Raw genomic sequence first — 13905 nt, forward strand, 5'->3', positions numbered from 1 at the left:
CTGTTTGGTATAGCTGTAAGCAAATCTTTTTTTTTTTTTTTTTTTTAAAACATCATGTTTTGCTGACCATTACTTAGCAGTCATTGCAGAAAATCACATTCAGCATTGTCAGCCAGGTTTGACTAAAACCATGTTTGGAAATGCAATCCTCCAAAATTAATCGGTAGAATAAATTAATAAGGTATTCTAGAAAGGCCTATGTATTAAAGCCCCTCTTAAGTGATGGACTTAATTACGTGCCTAATTTTGAGCATGCGAGTTATCTAGTTAAAGTCAATAGGACTATTAACATGCTTGAATTTAGGTACTTGCTTAAATATCTTGCTGAATTGGAGCCTAATTAGGGCTGACAAATACAGACTTTTTGACCACAGTCTTAGTCTGTCATTGACACCTAAGGTCAAACTCATCCCTGATTATAACTACATTAAGGTCAGTGGAGTTCCACTAAGGATGAATTTGATTTTTTTTTTTTTTTATGATTAAAGGCTAGTGCTAGCATATTTGTGGTAATGTCATTCAAAGTATGGTAAGTGTGCTTAACTGTCTCAATTTTAGCAATAAAAATAAATGATACAGTATCTTTTTATAACAAAACATATTACGTGTGTGTGTCTATAATGGAGATATATAAATAAATATCCTGTAAATAATCTCTTTTGGTCTTAAGCATATTACTTTTATTGCTGTGTGGTAAAGCTTTTCATGGTTATTGATGCTGCAGCCTATGATAAATGATGTCTTTGTATAGCAAATGTGTAAAATATTCCCTTTTTAATTTTTAAAAAGTTCATACCTAACAAAGACCAAAAAACCCCTCAACCCTCACCTTTTTTCATTTTAAATTTGGGGCTGGAATCACTCATGGTACCTGTAAAGCGCTAAATATAATGCTGTATGCATGAATGTTTTCTTGCTGCCTGCCACAATGTTAGCTTAGCTTAGTTCTAAATCAGGGGTCTCAAAGTCCTGGCCCGTGGGCCATCTGCGGCCCATGGAGGAGAGACACATGCAGCCATGCTGCCAGCAATGTCTGCTGCATGCGCGGCCCACCGCAGCTCCCATTGGCTGGAGGAAAGGGATGGAGATACCATCACTAGTTGCTGGGCAAAGTCAGCCATGGAGGCAGCGTCACTTTTTTCCACAATGTATATAAACAAGTCAAAATACTGAACACAACTATCTGATGCCCACCTTGCTGCAATCCTGAAGGTTTGAACTGCTCAGCTGCTGAGGTCAAACATCAATGAACTGACAGAACTGAAGCATTGCCAGGTATCTGGCAAACACTGAAAACTCTCTGGCATGCAAAGAATTGTATAAAGTTGTATGACAGTTTTATTATTTCTAAGAAATTCAAAATAAAAAATACAATATAAAAGTTTTCTTTTCTCAACACCATCTTCAGTGACATTATTGGCCAGCTGGGAGGATTTGAGGACTGGCACTGGCCTCAGGTAAATTGAGTTTGAGACCCCTGTTCTAAATAAAAAGGAATCCAAAGATTGTTTCCTTCCTCATCGATCATGCTAATCATATCATATACGTTATGTAAACCCATATAGCCTGAGGACTCTGGGTCTGAGTCTTGGGTTAGCATGATTTGTGTTTAGACAGAAAGAAAGTGGAGGTAGACTTAAGCCTGAATTCAAACCCTGGGTTTATGTTGCACTGTAGACATACTCCTAGTATCTCAGGAGCATGTTGCTATAATATTAAATCTAGTAATTATCAGGAGCTGTTAAAGAGGCTTTATCTGTTTTGTGAATAGTCTCTTACGCTTGAACTATGACAAATTCAGCTCAATGAGAGCTATCAGTTTTCAAACAAAAAACTTCAAGGTTGTGTGAAGGTTGTAAATATATATATTCATAAGATTCTAACAGGCTTTTACTGTTGTAATAGTTTTTTAAAAAATTAAGGCAGGAGATTATAAATTACACTGAAAAAAATAGTTTTTAAATCTGAAAATTAAAGATACTTGCTCAGTATATTCATAAACCTTTTACCTAAAGATGCAGATATATATAGTAACTATCTTAACATACAATTTCTGTGTTCTTTCAGAAGTGGGTGCTGAAACATAAGTTTGTCAGGACCCTGTTTATATTATAAATATTTGTAACTGTATTTATTAGATGAATAGCATGTTTGCAACTGTAATAGTATTACTGTTTCATACTTCAGGGTAGTCCTAGACCTTTCTATGCTCATCCAAGTTGTAACTGCAGGCATCATTTGAAGAAAACATAGCTGCACATGTGGCCCTGACACTGAAATTTAATTAAAACAATTCTGTTTATGATGCAAGAGTCAGAAAATAATCTGTTTCACTCTACCATAGCTCTTTTGGTTCTGCTTGGCTGACAGTAAAACTTACATTTTGTCACTAAAGTAATCAGATTTTAATCAATGAGGGCAGTTCTTTGAGTAAGAAGGCACCATTTTAACCACATGCGCTTCTCAGCATATATCTGCACTTCAGAAGCATTTAAAATACAAAATCGATCCTTAAAAATGATTAACCTAGCCAGTGCTCTAGCTTCTGGAGTAATAAATGTTCTTGTCCTAAATAATCTCAACTATCACTTTGCCAGATGGCAAGCAGAGACTTCTTTGTAAACAGATTTTAAGCTACAACAGCTGTATTAAAATATCACTACGTGTTTGATTTTAAACTCTCAAAAAGCAAGATGAGTGAAATACTCTCCTGAATGTACTCCATTTTACCATGGTATTTAAGGGTCTCAGAACAATGAGTGATCTTGTTTGCCATATATGCCAAGTGCTCTAATGATAGGTAGAATGTTGGTGTGTATTGTATAAATGTCTAGTTTGGGCATTAAATTCAGCCTGAACGCTGCATTTCTTTGTCTTAATAATTAAAGACTTAAAAACGTTTCTAAAAGCAAAACCTCCCTTTTAAAGTGATTACAGCATTTTGCAAGAGGGCCATTTTTCATTTATAGATGTGAACTAAAAAATCCTTGAGCTCTTTCCCCAGTTGAAAATGACTTTAGTCACCTCTGTTAAATGAGTTAGTGGTTAGTCCAGTTCTTAGTGAACAAATGTACACATCACAAGAAACTCCACGAAGAGCAAGCCTATTTTTGAGGGGCCAGCGAAATGGAGTCTGTGCTTGAACAGATTTTTGTGTTACTCAGTCTTAGATATCGTACATGAAGTAAATATTAAAGGTGCTGGCTAGGCTGAAGAGTGTGGGATTTTGGTTTTTGTGGTACAGAAGCTGTGGTGGCTAGATTTTTTTTTTTTTAAACAATTAGCTGTGTGTGTTTTTTTTTCCATTTTTTGTGATGCATTGTATTTTGAGTTATTAGCCTAGATATTCAGAGTCTGGGAGAGAGAAAAACTGTTTTTAAGCTTTCTAAATCTACAAAAATATATGTAAATGTTAAAGAAACTGGATTTAAAATGACAGTAATGTGCCTATCGCATATCTGGCAAGAGAATATAAATTATTGTTCTAATGTTTAATTATTTCCCTGTTAGATATTGCAAATGGCTCCAGTTCAGGAGGATACCGTCCACCTCCCAGAACAAAAGAAGTAATCATCAATGGACAGACAGTGAAACTGAAATACTGTTTCACTTGCAAGATTTTCCGCCCACCTCGTGCCTCACATTGCAGCCTTTGTGATAACTGCGTAGGTGAGTATAAAGAAAACATACATGTTCAGTTTTTGTCATTTTTTCATTAAAGTGCTTTTAGAGGGCAGGATAGTCTTCCTATGAATACATATGGTGGTTTGCTTAAAGAGACCAGCCTCACATGGTTATAAAATCATCCAGAAGGTCACTAGCTAACACAATTATCCTGCTTCCTACCAGCCAATGTGAGGATTTTGGAAGAGGGTAGATATAGCCTCCTGGAAGTTTCAACCATGTAGCAGTTTTGTGGGGGGGAAATTAGGGCTCATCTACACTGCTATTTAGCTACCATTGTAGTTGCACCAGTGCAAACCTCTAGTTTAAAGACATGGTCTCATCTGAGGTAAACTACACCAGTGCAATTCACATTGTACTAGTGTAAATTACATCTACACTTGAGGTTTGCTCTGGTAGAGCTAAACTGGAGGCTAAAATCCCATTGCAGACAGACTAAGGGCTTTTCTGCACTGCAGCATAGCCACATTTCTGTAGCTATGCCACTATTGTGCTGTAGTGTAGACACCTCAGCGATGGAAGGGTTTTTTCCTGTCACTATAGTATCCACCTCCCTGAGTAGCAGTAGCTAGATCAACTGAAGCATTCTTCCGTCAGTGTAGCTGTGTCGACAATGGGGGTTTTGGACCTCTGAGCACCATAGCTGTGTTGATATACATTTTAAGTGTAGATGAGGCATAAGTGAGATTACATTTCACACTGGTATAGTTACACTGGTGTTGCTGCACCAGTGCATGCCCCTAGTTCAAATGCACTAGAACAATGTAAAAATTACTTGCATCGAGTGCTTCTTACTCTAGTTCAGGGGTTCCCAAACTTGGTTCACAGCTTGTTCAGGGTAAGCCCCTGGCAGGCCGTGAGACACTTTGTTTACCTGAGCGTCCGCAAGTACCACGGGCCACCACTTCCTACAGCTCCCATTGGCCGGGAATGGTGAACCGTGGACACTGGGAGCTGCGAGGAGCCATACCTGCGGACGCTCAGGTAAACAAAGCGTCTCACGGCCCATCAGGGGCTTACCCTGAACAAGCCACAGACCAAGTTTTGGAACCCCTGCTCTAGTTTTGAACCTGGGGTAAACTACAGTGATGCAGGTCACTTCCTACACTGGGCAGTGCAACTACACTAGGGATTTGCATCACTGGTGGGAGGGGAAAAAAACAGTGCCTTGGTGTTAACCCCCCATGAAAATGAGGGTTGGTGACCCACACCTCCTTTGAAGGCAAATCCTGGTCCTTTCTTTGCCACTCATTGAGAGAGAACCACTTGCGTTCCACAGCACAAGGGATGCAGCAATTTTTGGGGAGCCCATGTAGAGTATTTGCCCTTCCTTTGTGCTAGAGAGCCAAGATCTTCAGGGAACTCCCTGCATCCAACACAACAGGAGTGTGTAGGGATGGAATAGGGTGGTCATCTGCTACAGTTAGTCTGCTTATGTCACAGGTACAAGCATCACAGTGTGTTCAGCCTTGAGTCTGGAGTAGTTGCCACAGGGCAGCTCTGCTGTCTTGGCTAAACTGTAATGAGGGTGAGGAGTTTCTTTTCCTGTTGCAATTCCAAAGTAATTGGCTTGTGCTATGCTCTGCAGCCAGGATATGATCTGTAGACAGTTCACATCTTCACAGTTCCAGCCTATCTGCAGACTCAAGATGACAACACAATATCATTCACACTCAGTTTACGTTTGGAAATTTGTCTCCTCTAAGGTAATGGCTAGAAACTTAATTTTGCTTTAGTATCCACAGAAATTTGATGGTTAAGTCTTCACTCAGAGAAAATTTCCTACTTAGCATTTGCTTGCCAATGGCAATGTCAGGCCCTGATTATATTTTAAAATAGTAAACTGAAATAACATTAGGTTTTAGAGTAGCAGCCATGTTAGTCTGTATTCGCAAAAAGAAAAGGAGTACTTGTGGCACCTTAGAGACTAACCAATTTATTTGAGCATAAGCTTTCGTGAGCTACAGCTCACTTCATCGATGAAGTGAGCTGTAGCTCACGAAACCTTATGCTCAAATAAATTGGTTAGTCTCTAAGGTGCCACAAGTACTCCTTTTCTTTTTTTGAAATAATGTTTTGATGTTCTTCTGTACATCCTGCCTTTTTTCTGGAGATAGTTTCTTGAAGGGTAAGTAAGTGTGGTTGACCACTTTTTATTTTTAACCACAGTCAAACCGGTGTAGTTTTGCAGTGTAATTAGAATACATTTGGGGTTTAATGTGGCTGATTAACACACTGGTGATCCTGAACCTTGTGCAGTCAAGAAAATAATGCAGATGTCTCCAGCTCAGAAATGCAATTGCAGCATGTAGCAGTGATCCTTTTCAGTATATATCAATCACTGGAAGAATTATACATTCACATTTAGAGAATATCCATATAGTGAATTATAAGCTGAGTGTGGAAAGGTGGCCTTTGGTCTTCATATAATGAATGGATGCCTACAGGCAGTTTCTTTGGTAAATAAATCAATCTGTTAGATGTTATGGTAAAAATTCTATCTACTAATCAGGAAAAGTTTTTCTTCTATATTAAAATTGGAATTCTTAAATAAACAGAGGTCAATTTTAAGCTAAAATCTCTTTTTATAAAAGCCAGCTTTTATTGACCGTAGGACAAATAGGAATGTTTCTCTGATTTTCAAATTAGAATTGATACAATCAAAAACAGGAGTGTGTTAGAGGAAAGTTCTGAGTGATTTTTCCTGCTAATAGAATCATAGAAGATTAGGGTTTGGAACAGACCTCAGGAGGTCATCTAGTCCAACCCCCTTCTCAAAGCAGGACCAACCCCAACTAAATCATCCCAGTCAGGGCTTTGTTAAGCCGGACCTCAAAAACCTCTAAGGATGGAGATTCCACCACCTCCCTAGGTAGCCCATTCCAGTGCTTCACCACCCTCGTAGTGAAATAGTTTTTCTTAATATCCAACCTAGACCTCCCTCACTGCAACTTGAGACCATTGCTCCTTGTTCTGTCATCTGCCATCCCCGAGAACAGCCTAGCTCCATCCTCTTTGGAACCCCCCTTCAGATAGTTGAAGGCTGCTATCACGTCCCCCCTCACTCTTCTCTTCTGCAGACTAAATAATCTTAGTTCCCTCAGCCTCTCCTCAATAGACTCTCCCTTTCTGCTTAAATCATTCCTGCCATAGAAAACTTATCCCAGGCAATTATAAAATTACTTCAATAGATGAGTTCTTTCTGGATTGGACCTTATTTCAACAAATCATTCTTTTAAAAGTACAATGTATAAACATTTCCAACAATTGGCCAAATGGTGGGGTTCACGTGAAATGTTTTTGTTTAAATAGTTTCCCTGGTTATACACCACTGTTCCAGGCGCAAGAAAAGAAAACTGGGAGTGACTTGTTAAAATAGTCACAGCACATAACTGATTGATTAAAAAATAAGGGATGGGTATCACAAATATTTTCTGTAGAAACCTCTCACAGGTTCTTCTTGTAGTGGGTGTGTCAAGTTTGCCAGATGGCATCAGCTTCCTGCACTGAAAGTACGAGTTATTTAGAACAGGTTGATCAGTAGTAGTAGTAGTATAAAGCTTTTAAAATGTTCGTATGCTGTGGCTGTTTGGGAGTTAGAATAATTTGTATAAAGCTTTACGGTCCAGTATAGCTGACACTTGTGTACGTTACTTGATTCTGTTTCACTATGCATTAATACTCTAACATCACCTTTAATGGACCATTAGTTGAAAAATGTTTGTTTACATCATTAACGGGAAAGACAAATGGGGCGTACAAATAAAAATAAAAGTAGGTCCTTCTGCAGTGCTATAGTCCGCTATAAATCAATGGTCCCGCTTTTCGACTGTAGTTGGACTATGCAGAAAAGGTGTTGTTTTTTTTTAAAGGGGAGACTTTGGCTAGTTAACACTATATCATAATTGAGAACTCTCCTTTTCAGGAGCCAAAAAATTTAGGATATGACTAGCAACATCCTTATAATGGGTCTTTCAGGGATCTGTCCCCATCAGCTGCTGCATGGAAAGACACACACACACAAGTCCAGTCCTTTCAACAGGGGCGCTCTGTGTCAGTCTAGCAATGGCTAGCTTTCAGCCCTCCAGCCAAGGCTTTAGTGAAACAATTGATCAATCCAAGATCAGCAAAACAGATAAAACAAAAGGATGAAAGGGGCAACCTGTAGACAGTTTCAGTTCAGCCCCTTTTCAGAGGGGCCCAGCCCAGGATGGGCCAGAGTCCACTCCAGATTTCACTGGGTGTCCAGCACGAGTTATGGGATTTGGTCCCTTTCCCCTTTTTTCGGGCAGGGTCTGTGTTCCCTTACTGTGAGGACAGAGGCTCCGCTAGCTACCAGCTATTTTTATGGGAGCTGGGAAGCTCGAGAGCCTGCTCCATTCCTAGGGCTGCCCACTGAGTGGAGCTTCCTCCTCCATTGCTGACATGACTTGCAGGTGCTGTGGGGCAGGGCTTCTCCAAGCCAAAGCAGCCCCTTAACCCATCTGATTCACCTCATCACAGGCCCTCTACTCTAGTGTCTGAGTGCCTCCCAAGTGAAAATCAAAATCTCAATAGGTTAGTGGTATAATTTTCCTCAATTACTTCCCTAAGACAGTTGGGGCTATGTATGTGTTTTGTTTAATTTCCTTCTCTAGCTCCTCTTCAGCTCTTTTTCCTAATCTTCCTTTTTCTCTCTTTATCTTTGCTCATTGTAGTTACAGCTGTGCTAGTGCCAAGTTGAAGAAAGTAAGTTTTGCACTTAGTTTTGAGGGCCGAGTCACTGAGTACTCTTAAGCACGTTTTCGGTTTTCTTAAGGGTTTGCTGTTCAGTCGACCCAGCTCTGCTCTTTTTGGCAGAAAATTAAATGGACAGCTGTTCATTCTGGGCTTCACCTGGACATCAGCTGCCTTCCTTTTGTATGCCAACTAAGGTATATTGTCTTTTGGGGTATTTTGAAAACCCCAAAAAGAAAATGCAAGCTACCAGATGCACAGATGAGTCTGGCTGACTACCTTTTATTAATGATTTTGTTTATGGTGGTATCCACTGTAGCTAAACACTTTCTAGACATGTAGAGAGGGTGGTCAAAGAACTTGCAATCTAGGGAAAGACTGACAAAAACAAGGAGTTGGTTAGGGAAGAGGAGCAACAAAAAGGGATTTTTATACAAATTAGTAAGATTCACTGTAAGCAGCATCAGAAGACTGTCTTTAAGAGGGGTTTAAAAGTATAATGTTTTTATAGATTAACTCAGGGAGGCGATACTATGTACAGAGGAGACCATGTAGAAGAAAGTACAAGGGTGATTGTGGGAGAGGCTCACAAATATGTGGACATGGTTAAGAAAGTTGGTGGAGTGAAGGGTGTGTGTGGAAGGTAACAGAAAACTTGACGAGAAAATAATTAGGAAGGGATAAGTATTTTATTGAGCTTTGGGGTTGGTGATCAAATGCTTACATTTGATACGTTGCTGTTGGGAAGACAGTGGAGGGATTAAAAGAAGTGAGGTGATCATATCGATAGCCAACAAGTGTTACCCGGGGTTCTTTCAACCCAAAGCTCCTGGTGACGTTTACTCTGTGCGAGGTAGTGTCAGGAAATAAATCAGGGGAGACACAACCGTCCGACTGATAGATGGCTGGCACAAACAAGACAACACAAGAGTGCTTTCACTTAAAGTTAAATTTTACTTCGTCTCAAGCACTTACACACGTCCGCCACAGGTTAGTAAAACACCCCCAACCCTTGATAATTACCGAAGCTGAGTGTGGCTCTCAAGTGGCACAGCAGCAGCCTGTCTGCTGGTGGGGAACACAAGATGCATCCAGTGGGAAAGTCCAGTCCCGAAGAGTCCCACAACCTCAAACTTTTCCCCCTTATTTTATACATTAGTAACTCAATGACATGTCCCCTAAAGGAAACTTGTTAAGCAAGCAGTTTCAATGGTCAAGCAAGAGGTTTTCTTCTGATTATTGGTTAACCAGGTGAGGTTTTTTCCCAGAGTTTGCAGCCTTGAGACCCTGTTAAACACATTCCTGAGGGCACATCCTGCTCTTCTAAAATGCATGGATCAGCAGCTTCAACACAATTCTTATCAGGAAGAATGTGGGGTCAAGCTGCCTTTTCTGTGGCACCCCAAACCCCCTTCCCTCCTCCCTGGGTCAAGCTGAGGCTGCTGCATGGCCACTTTACGGTCTGCTGACTTGGCTGCTTTTAGCAATAAGCAATAGTGGATTCAGGCACTTTACTGGTTTGCCAAAATCTCCCCATACACAAGGACTTTAGAAATTGCATTTTGTAAGGAATGAAGGGAAATAAACCCTTCATTGTTAGAAATGGCTGCAAGGTGTGTTGCAGTAATACCCCGTTTCTCTAGACTTCCATTTTCTCCCTCCCAGCCCCTGCTTCTCCACCTCGTCATTTGAATTTTGGCTATGGTGCATGTTGTAGTTGGAAGTTGTATTAGGTAATGCACAAACGCATATTTGGACTTGCAATGGTATATATAATGGGGAGATTTTCAAAGGCACAGGCCTTAGGCACCTAGCAGCTTTTGAACTCCTGCTGACTGCCAATGTGGGCTGGGCTCCTAATTGCCATTTGTGCCTTTGAAAATTTTACCCTTAATGTACTGGCAGATAAAGGGATTTTGGTTATTAATTGCAGATATTTGTTAGAAGCAGTAGTGTGGGAAGTGTGCAATGTAATTATTATATTGTATTTTATATATGCTGACATTTCATGACTATGAAACTACCCAGAGCAATGGCTGGATGTTTCCCCAATAAATTGATAAATATTTTTATTGATAAAATTAAACATCTTCGTCTAGATTTGATTTTTAAAATATCATTTGTGCAAAAAAGCATTATTCTATAAGGTAACTTTCTGCCATTATCTATTAAAGATGGACTGTTTACTTTGTGGACCGTTTACTCCACAAGTGATCTTATTACATTACTTGTGTATGTGGCTTATATCTGTGGGATGGCACATCGACTGGTATCTAAGTTGCTCCTAGTTTTAAAATATCTACCGAGCATCCCCGTTGTTGCTCTTTCTGAATTACTACTTCTTGTAGTCATGCAAAACACCCAAATATATTCTCATTAATAGAATTCCATTTTTCACAATTACTTTGCTGGTTTAGGTCACATCACTTTTTAAGGCTTTGCATAGACTTGTTTAGTGATGCAGAGGGTATCACAGATACTTATCTTTGGCACCTACAAAAAAAAAATTTAATGAATGTTCAGCACCCTGAACGCTTTTGCAGGGGGTGGTTAAAATGAAATTATTACTTTATTTATTCACTGAATCTACTCTAGAGGCCAAAAGGCTGAATTATTTTCTTTTCAACCGTAGTAAACATACTGAGATGCCTAAACTCGGTGGCTTTAAAGATCCATTATCTGTTGTCCCCCACAGATGTTGCAGATCTGTGTCCACATCCAGAGCAATTTAATTAGCAGTCACTTTTTGTTTAATTTATTATTGGTTTTCACACTGATTTCATGACAAAATCTTTATTATTCTTTTGTGAAGACAATGAATTTCATACTAGTGTATATTATGTACTTAAGTTGTATAAGGTTCAGTATTTCTTAGGTGAATGTTACCAGTTAAGGATCTAGTCTAGTCAGTCTTACTCATGTGAGTAAATATTCTTCATGTGCATAGTCACTCTGAAGTCAATGGGACAAATGACATGAGATAAGAATAGCTCACAGGAGTAAGGTATGAAGGATCGGATACAAAGATTGTGGTTAAAATAGTCTAAATTATAAAGACTTGTAACATTATTAGACAGGATTTAATCCAGCACTATTGTTTATTTTCCTTTGTGTACATCAATCTCATTAGGATCCTGGAGAAAATAGACAAATTCTGTATTTAAGAAGCACTTACAAAGAGTATTTATTTAGGGTTTTTTTATTTTACTACTTTTATTGATGTTTCAAGAGGAAACAAAAGCGACAAGTACAAATTTCCATGCAAAGTACAAAGTCTGTAATCCTGAATAGATGTAGTCATACATTGACATCATAATCCTACAAAGAGCCATAGTTGTAAATATTACAAAGCGTGCGCAGATGTCTTAGATCTCAAAATAATTAGCCAGTTTGACATCCAAGACAATGGATCTTGTTTCCTCTGTCATACTGCAACTATCCATAGTAACTTTGATCAATGCAAGCTGAGCTGTTGGTTATAACTAAGTGCTTGTCTACACTGCCCTGCAGTTCAGACTACAGGGATATGAATATCCGCGCTCACCAAAGTGGTGCAGTATAGTGACCCTGTATGGATGCTATGAGTGTGAACTAAAAAGTTCCTAGTTCTAAAGTGGATTGATTTAAATCAGGGCTGTTTAAATCATGATTTAAATCACTGAGACGAAAGCCTCAATTTAAATAATCAATTTAAATCAACTTTTCCATTTGTACTTCCGTTATTTTCTAAAGAAAGGTGCATTCTCACTTGTTGATATAACCATTAAAACATGTTGATTTACAGCTAAATGGAGCCTTTACACTAGATTTGGTACATCTTTTGGCTACCTAGAAGGGTACACGATACATTTATTTAAGAAAATATAAAGCTTAATATTTTCAGATTCTTGGTAAGTGTACATTTTTAGTATGTTAGAAAATGGTGAATGATATATTGCTTATTTACTAGATAATTAACTTTCTGCTTTTGTGTCAAGCTGCATTAGAATGGGAACTGAAATTTAAACACACAAAACAGCATATAAAATGTCTTTTTATTAAACAAAATAACCTCAAATGTTTTGGATATGTAAATTTCTCTTCTCAAAACATGTTTCACATTTACAACTAAATGAGTTGTTAAAGGAACAGAGGGATTAACTGTAGTCAGTGAATTAAATTAATTATTTCAGGTCATCCTGGGAAAATTTTCAAATATGCCTAAGTGAAAGTGACTGAAACTAAAGTTCCTACTTGCCTAAGTCTCTTAAAAATGAGATAATGGTCCCCTCCCTCCTCCTTTTTATTTATAAACTGGAAGAGAGAAGTTTTCCTGCCTTTTCAACTCCCAATCAGTTTCTCAATTTTGAATTAGATAGTCCAAATGAAGAAAATATTCTTTCTGTGCCTGCGGAAAAGACCATTGCTCTCAAAAGCTGTTTTAGGGACTTAAATAAACTCTGGTTCAGTGGTGTGACTTTCTTTAAAATATCGTCAGCAAACATGTAGTGCTTGAGTGCTTTTCTGCCAGCCCTGAAATTTATTATGTCTGGCAAGATTGATGGGTGATTATTAGATGTTTCTTTACTGCCTGCAATTTAACTTTGTTGTGGAGTAAGTCTTTCTTCAATGTCTCTTGAAGTTCTGTGCAGATTTCAACAGCATCAGCAATACAGCAACAATCTTTCCGCAGTTTGTCCAAGGCTATGGAAATATCCTGAACTTATCTTCTGTATTTCTCTTTAGTCCCACGTTGACTACTATGGCTGTGATAGTTCCATCTTCTTTGTCATGATTTTCTTCACATATCATCAAAATAAGCTAGTTCTTAATAAGTAGTTCAAAACAGTCAGCCACTGATTCCATTATACATCTTGGGGGAGAATTAGTTTGGGTCTTCCTCCTCTTTTCAGTGATGCTGAAGCGATTGTTACAGAAGTATTTTGTAATTTCCACATTTTCCTTTATTCCTGGAGTTTTACTGAAGTCTTTGGCTAAAAGATGCATCAAATGAGCACTGCACCCATATGTTGTAAGTTTCAGAATCCCTTCATTATCATCTTCTATATTTCTTCACATATTTGCAGCATTGTCTGTGACAAAATTTCTGACTTGAATTTTTGTTCAAAATTTGTTGTAGCTTTTACTGCTGCTGCTTTTAAGTATTCTGCTGTATGGGCATTTCCTGATGAATCAATTGTTTCTGTAAGATAGACAACCCCATCTTCTGTTGTGTCATAAGCATATATTACTGAATAATTATATACCCATCCAGACTCAGATTGATGAATTTCCTGTCAATGTATTTTGCATACTGTTCAGTTTCCTTCTTATATACTGTATCTAGCAACCTTCCAGCAATGTCTGCTCTGCAGGGTGAAGTGTGGTGTGGTCATGATGATGGTGAACCATGTCAATGAAATGTTTGTTCTGAACAAGACAAAAGAGATGTGTTCTTTTCATCTGTGGAGTCTTGCTGGAATTTGCTGGTCCTGATTACAATCTCATCCATGGTTTTACAGGATG

General features: G+C 38.7%; 1 protein-coding gene across 5 annotated transcripts in view; it reads left to right on the forward strand.

Annotated features, from left to right (window-relative positions):
* ZDHHC14 (zDHHC palmitoyltransferase 14) overlaps nt 1-13905 on the forward strand; it is a 149414-nt gene that overhangs the window by 87019 nt on the left and 48490 nt on the right. For all 5 annotated transcript variants that reach the window (XM_048844153.2, XM_048844151.2, XM_048844154.2 and 2 more), the window contains exon 3: nt 3511-3669. In XM_048844153.2, the coding sequence (XP_048700110.1) occupies nt 3511-3669 (159 nt within the window). The remainder of the gene's footprint in view (nt 1-3510; nt 3670-13905) is intronic.

Source organism: Caretta caretta, chromosome 3, assembly GCF_965140235.1.
Source record: "Caretta caretta isolate rCarCar2 chromosome 3, rCarCar1.hap1, whole genome shotgun sequence".
Taxonomy (NCBI): Eukaryota; Metazoa; Chordata; order Testudines; family Cheloniidae; genus Caretta; species Caretta caretta.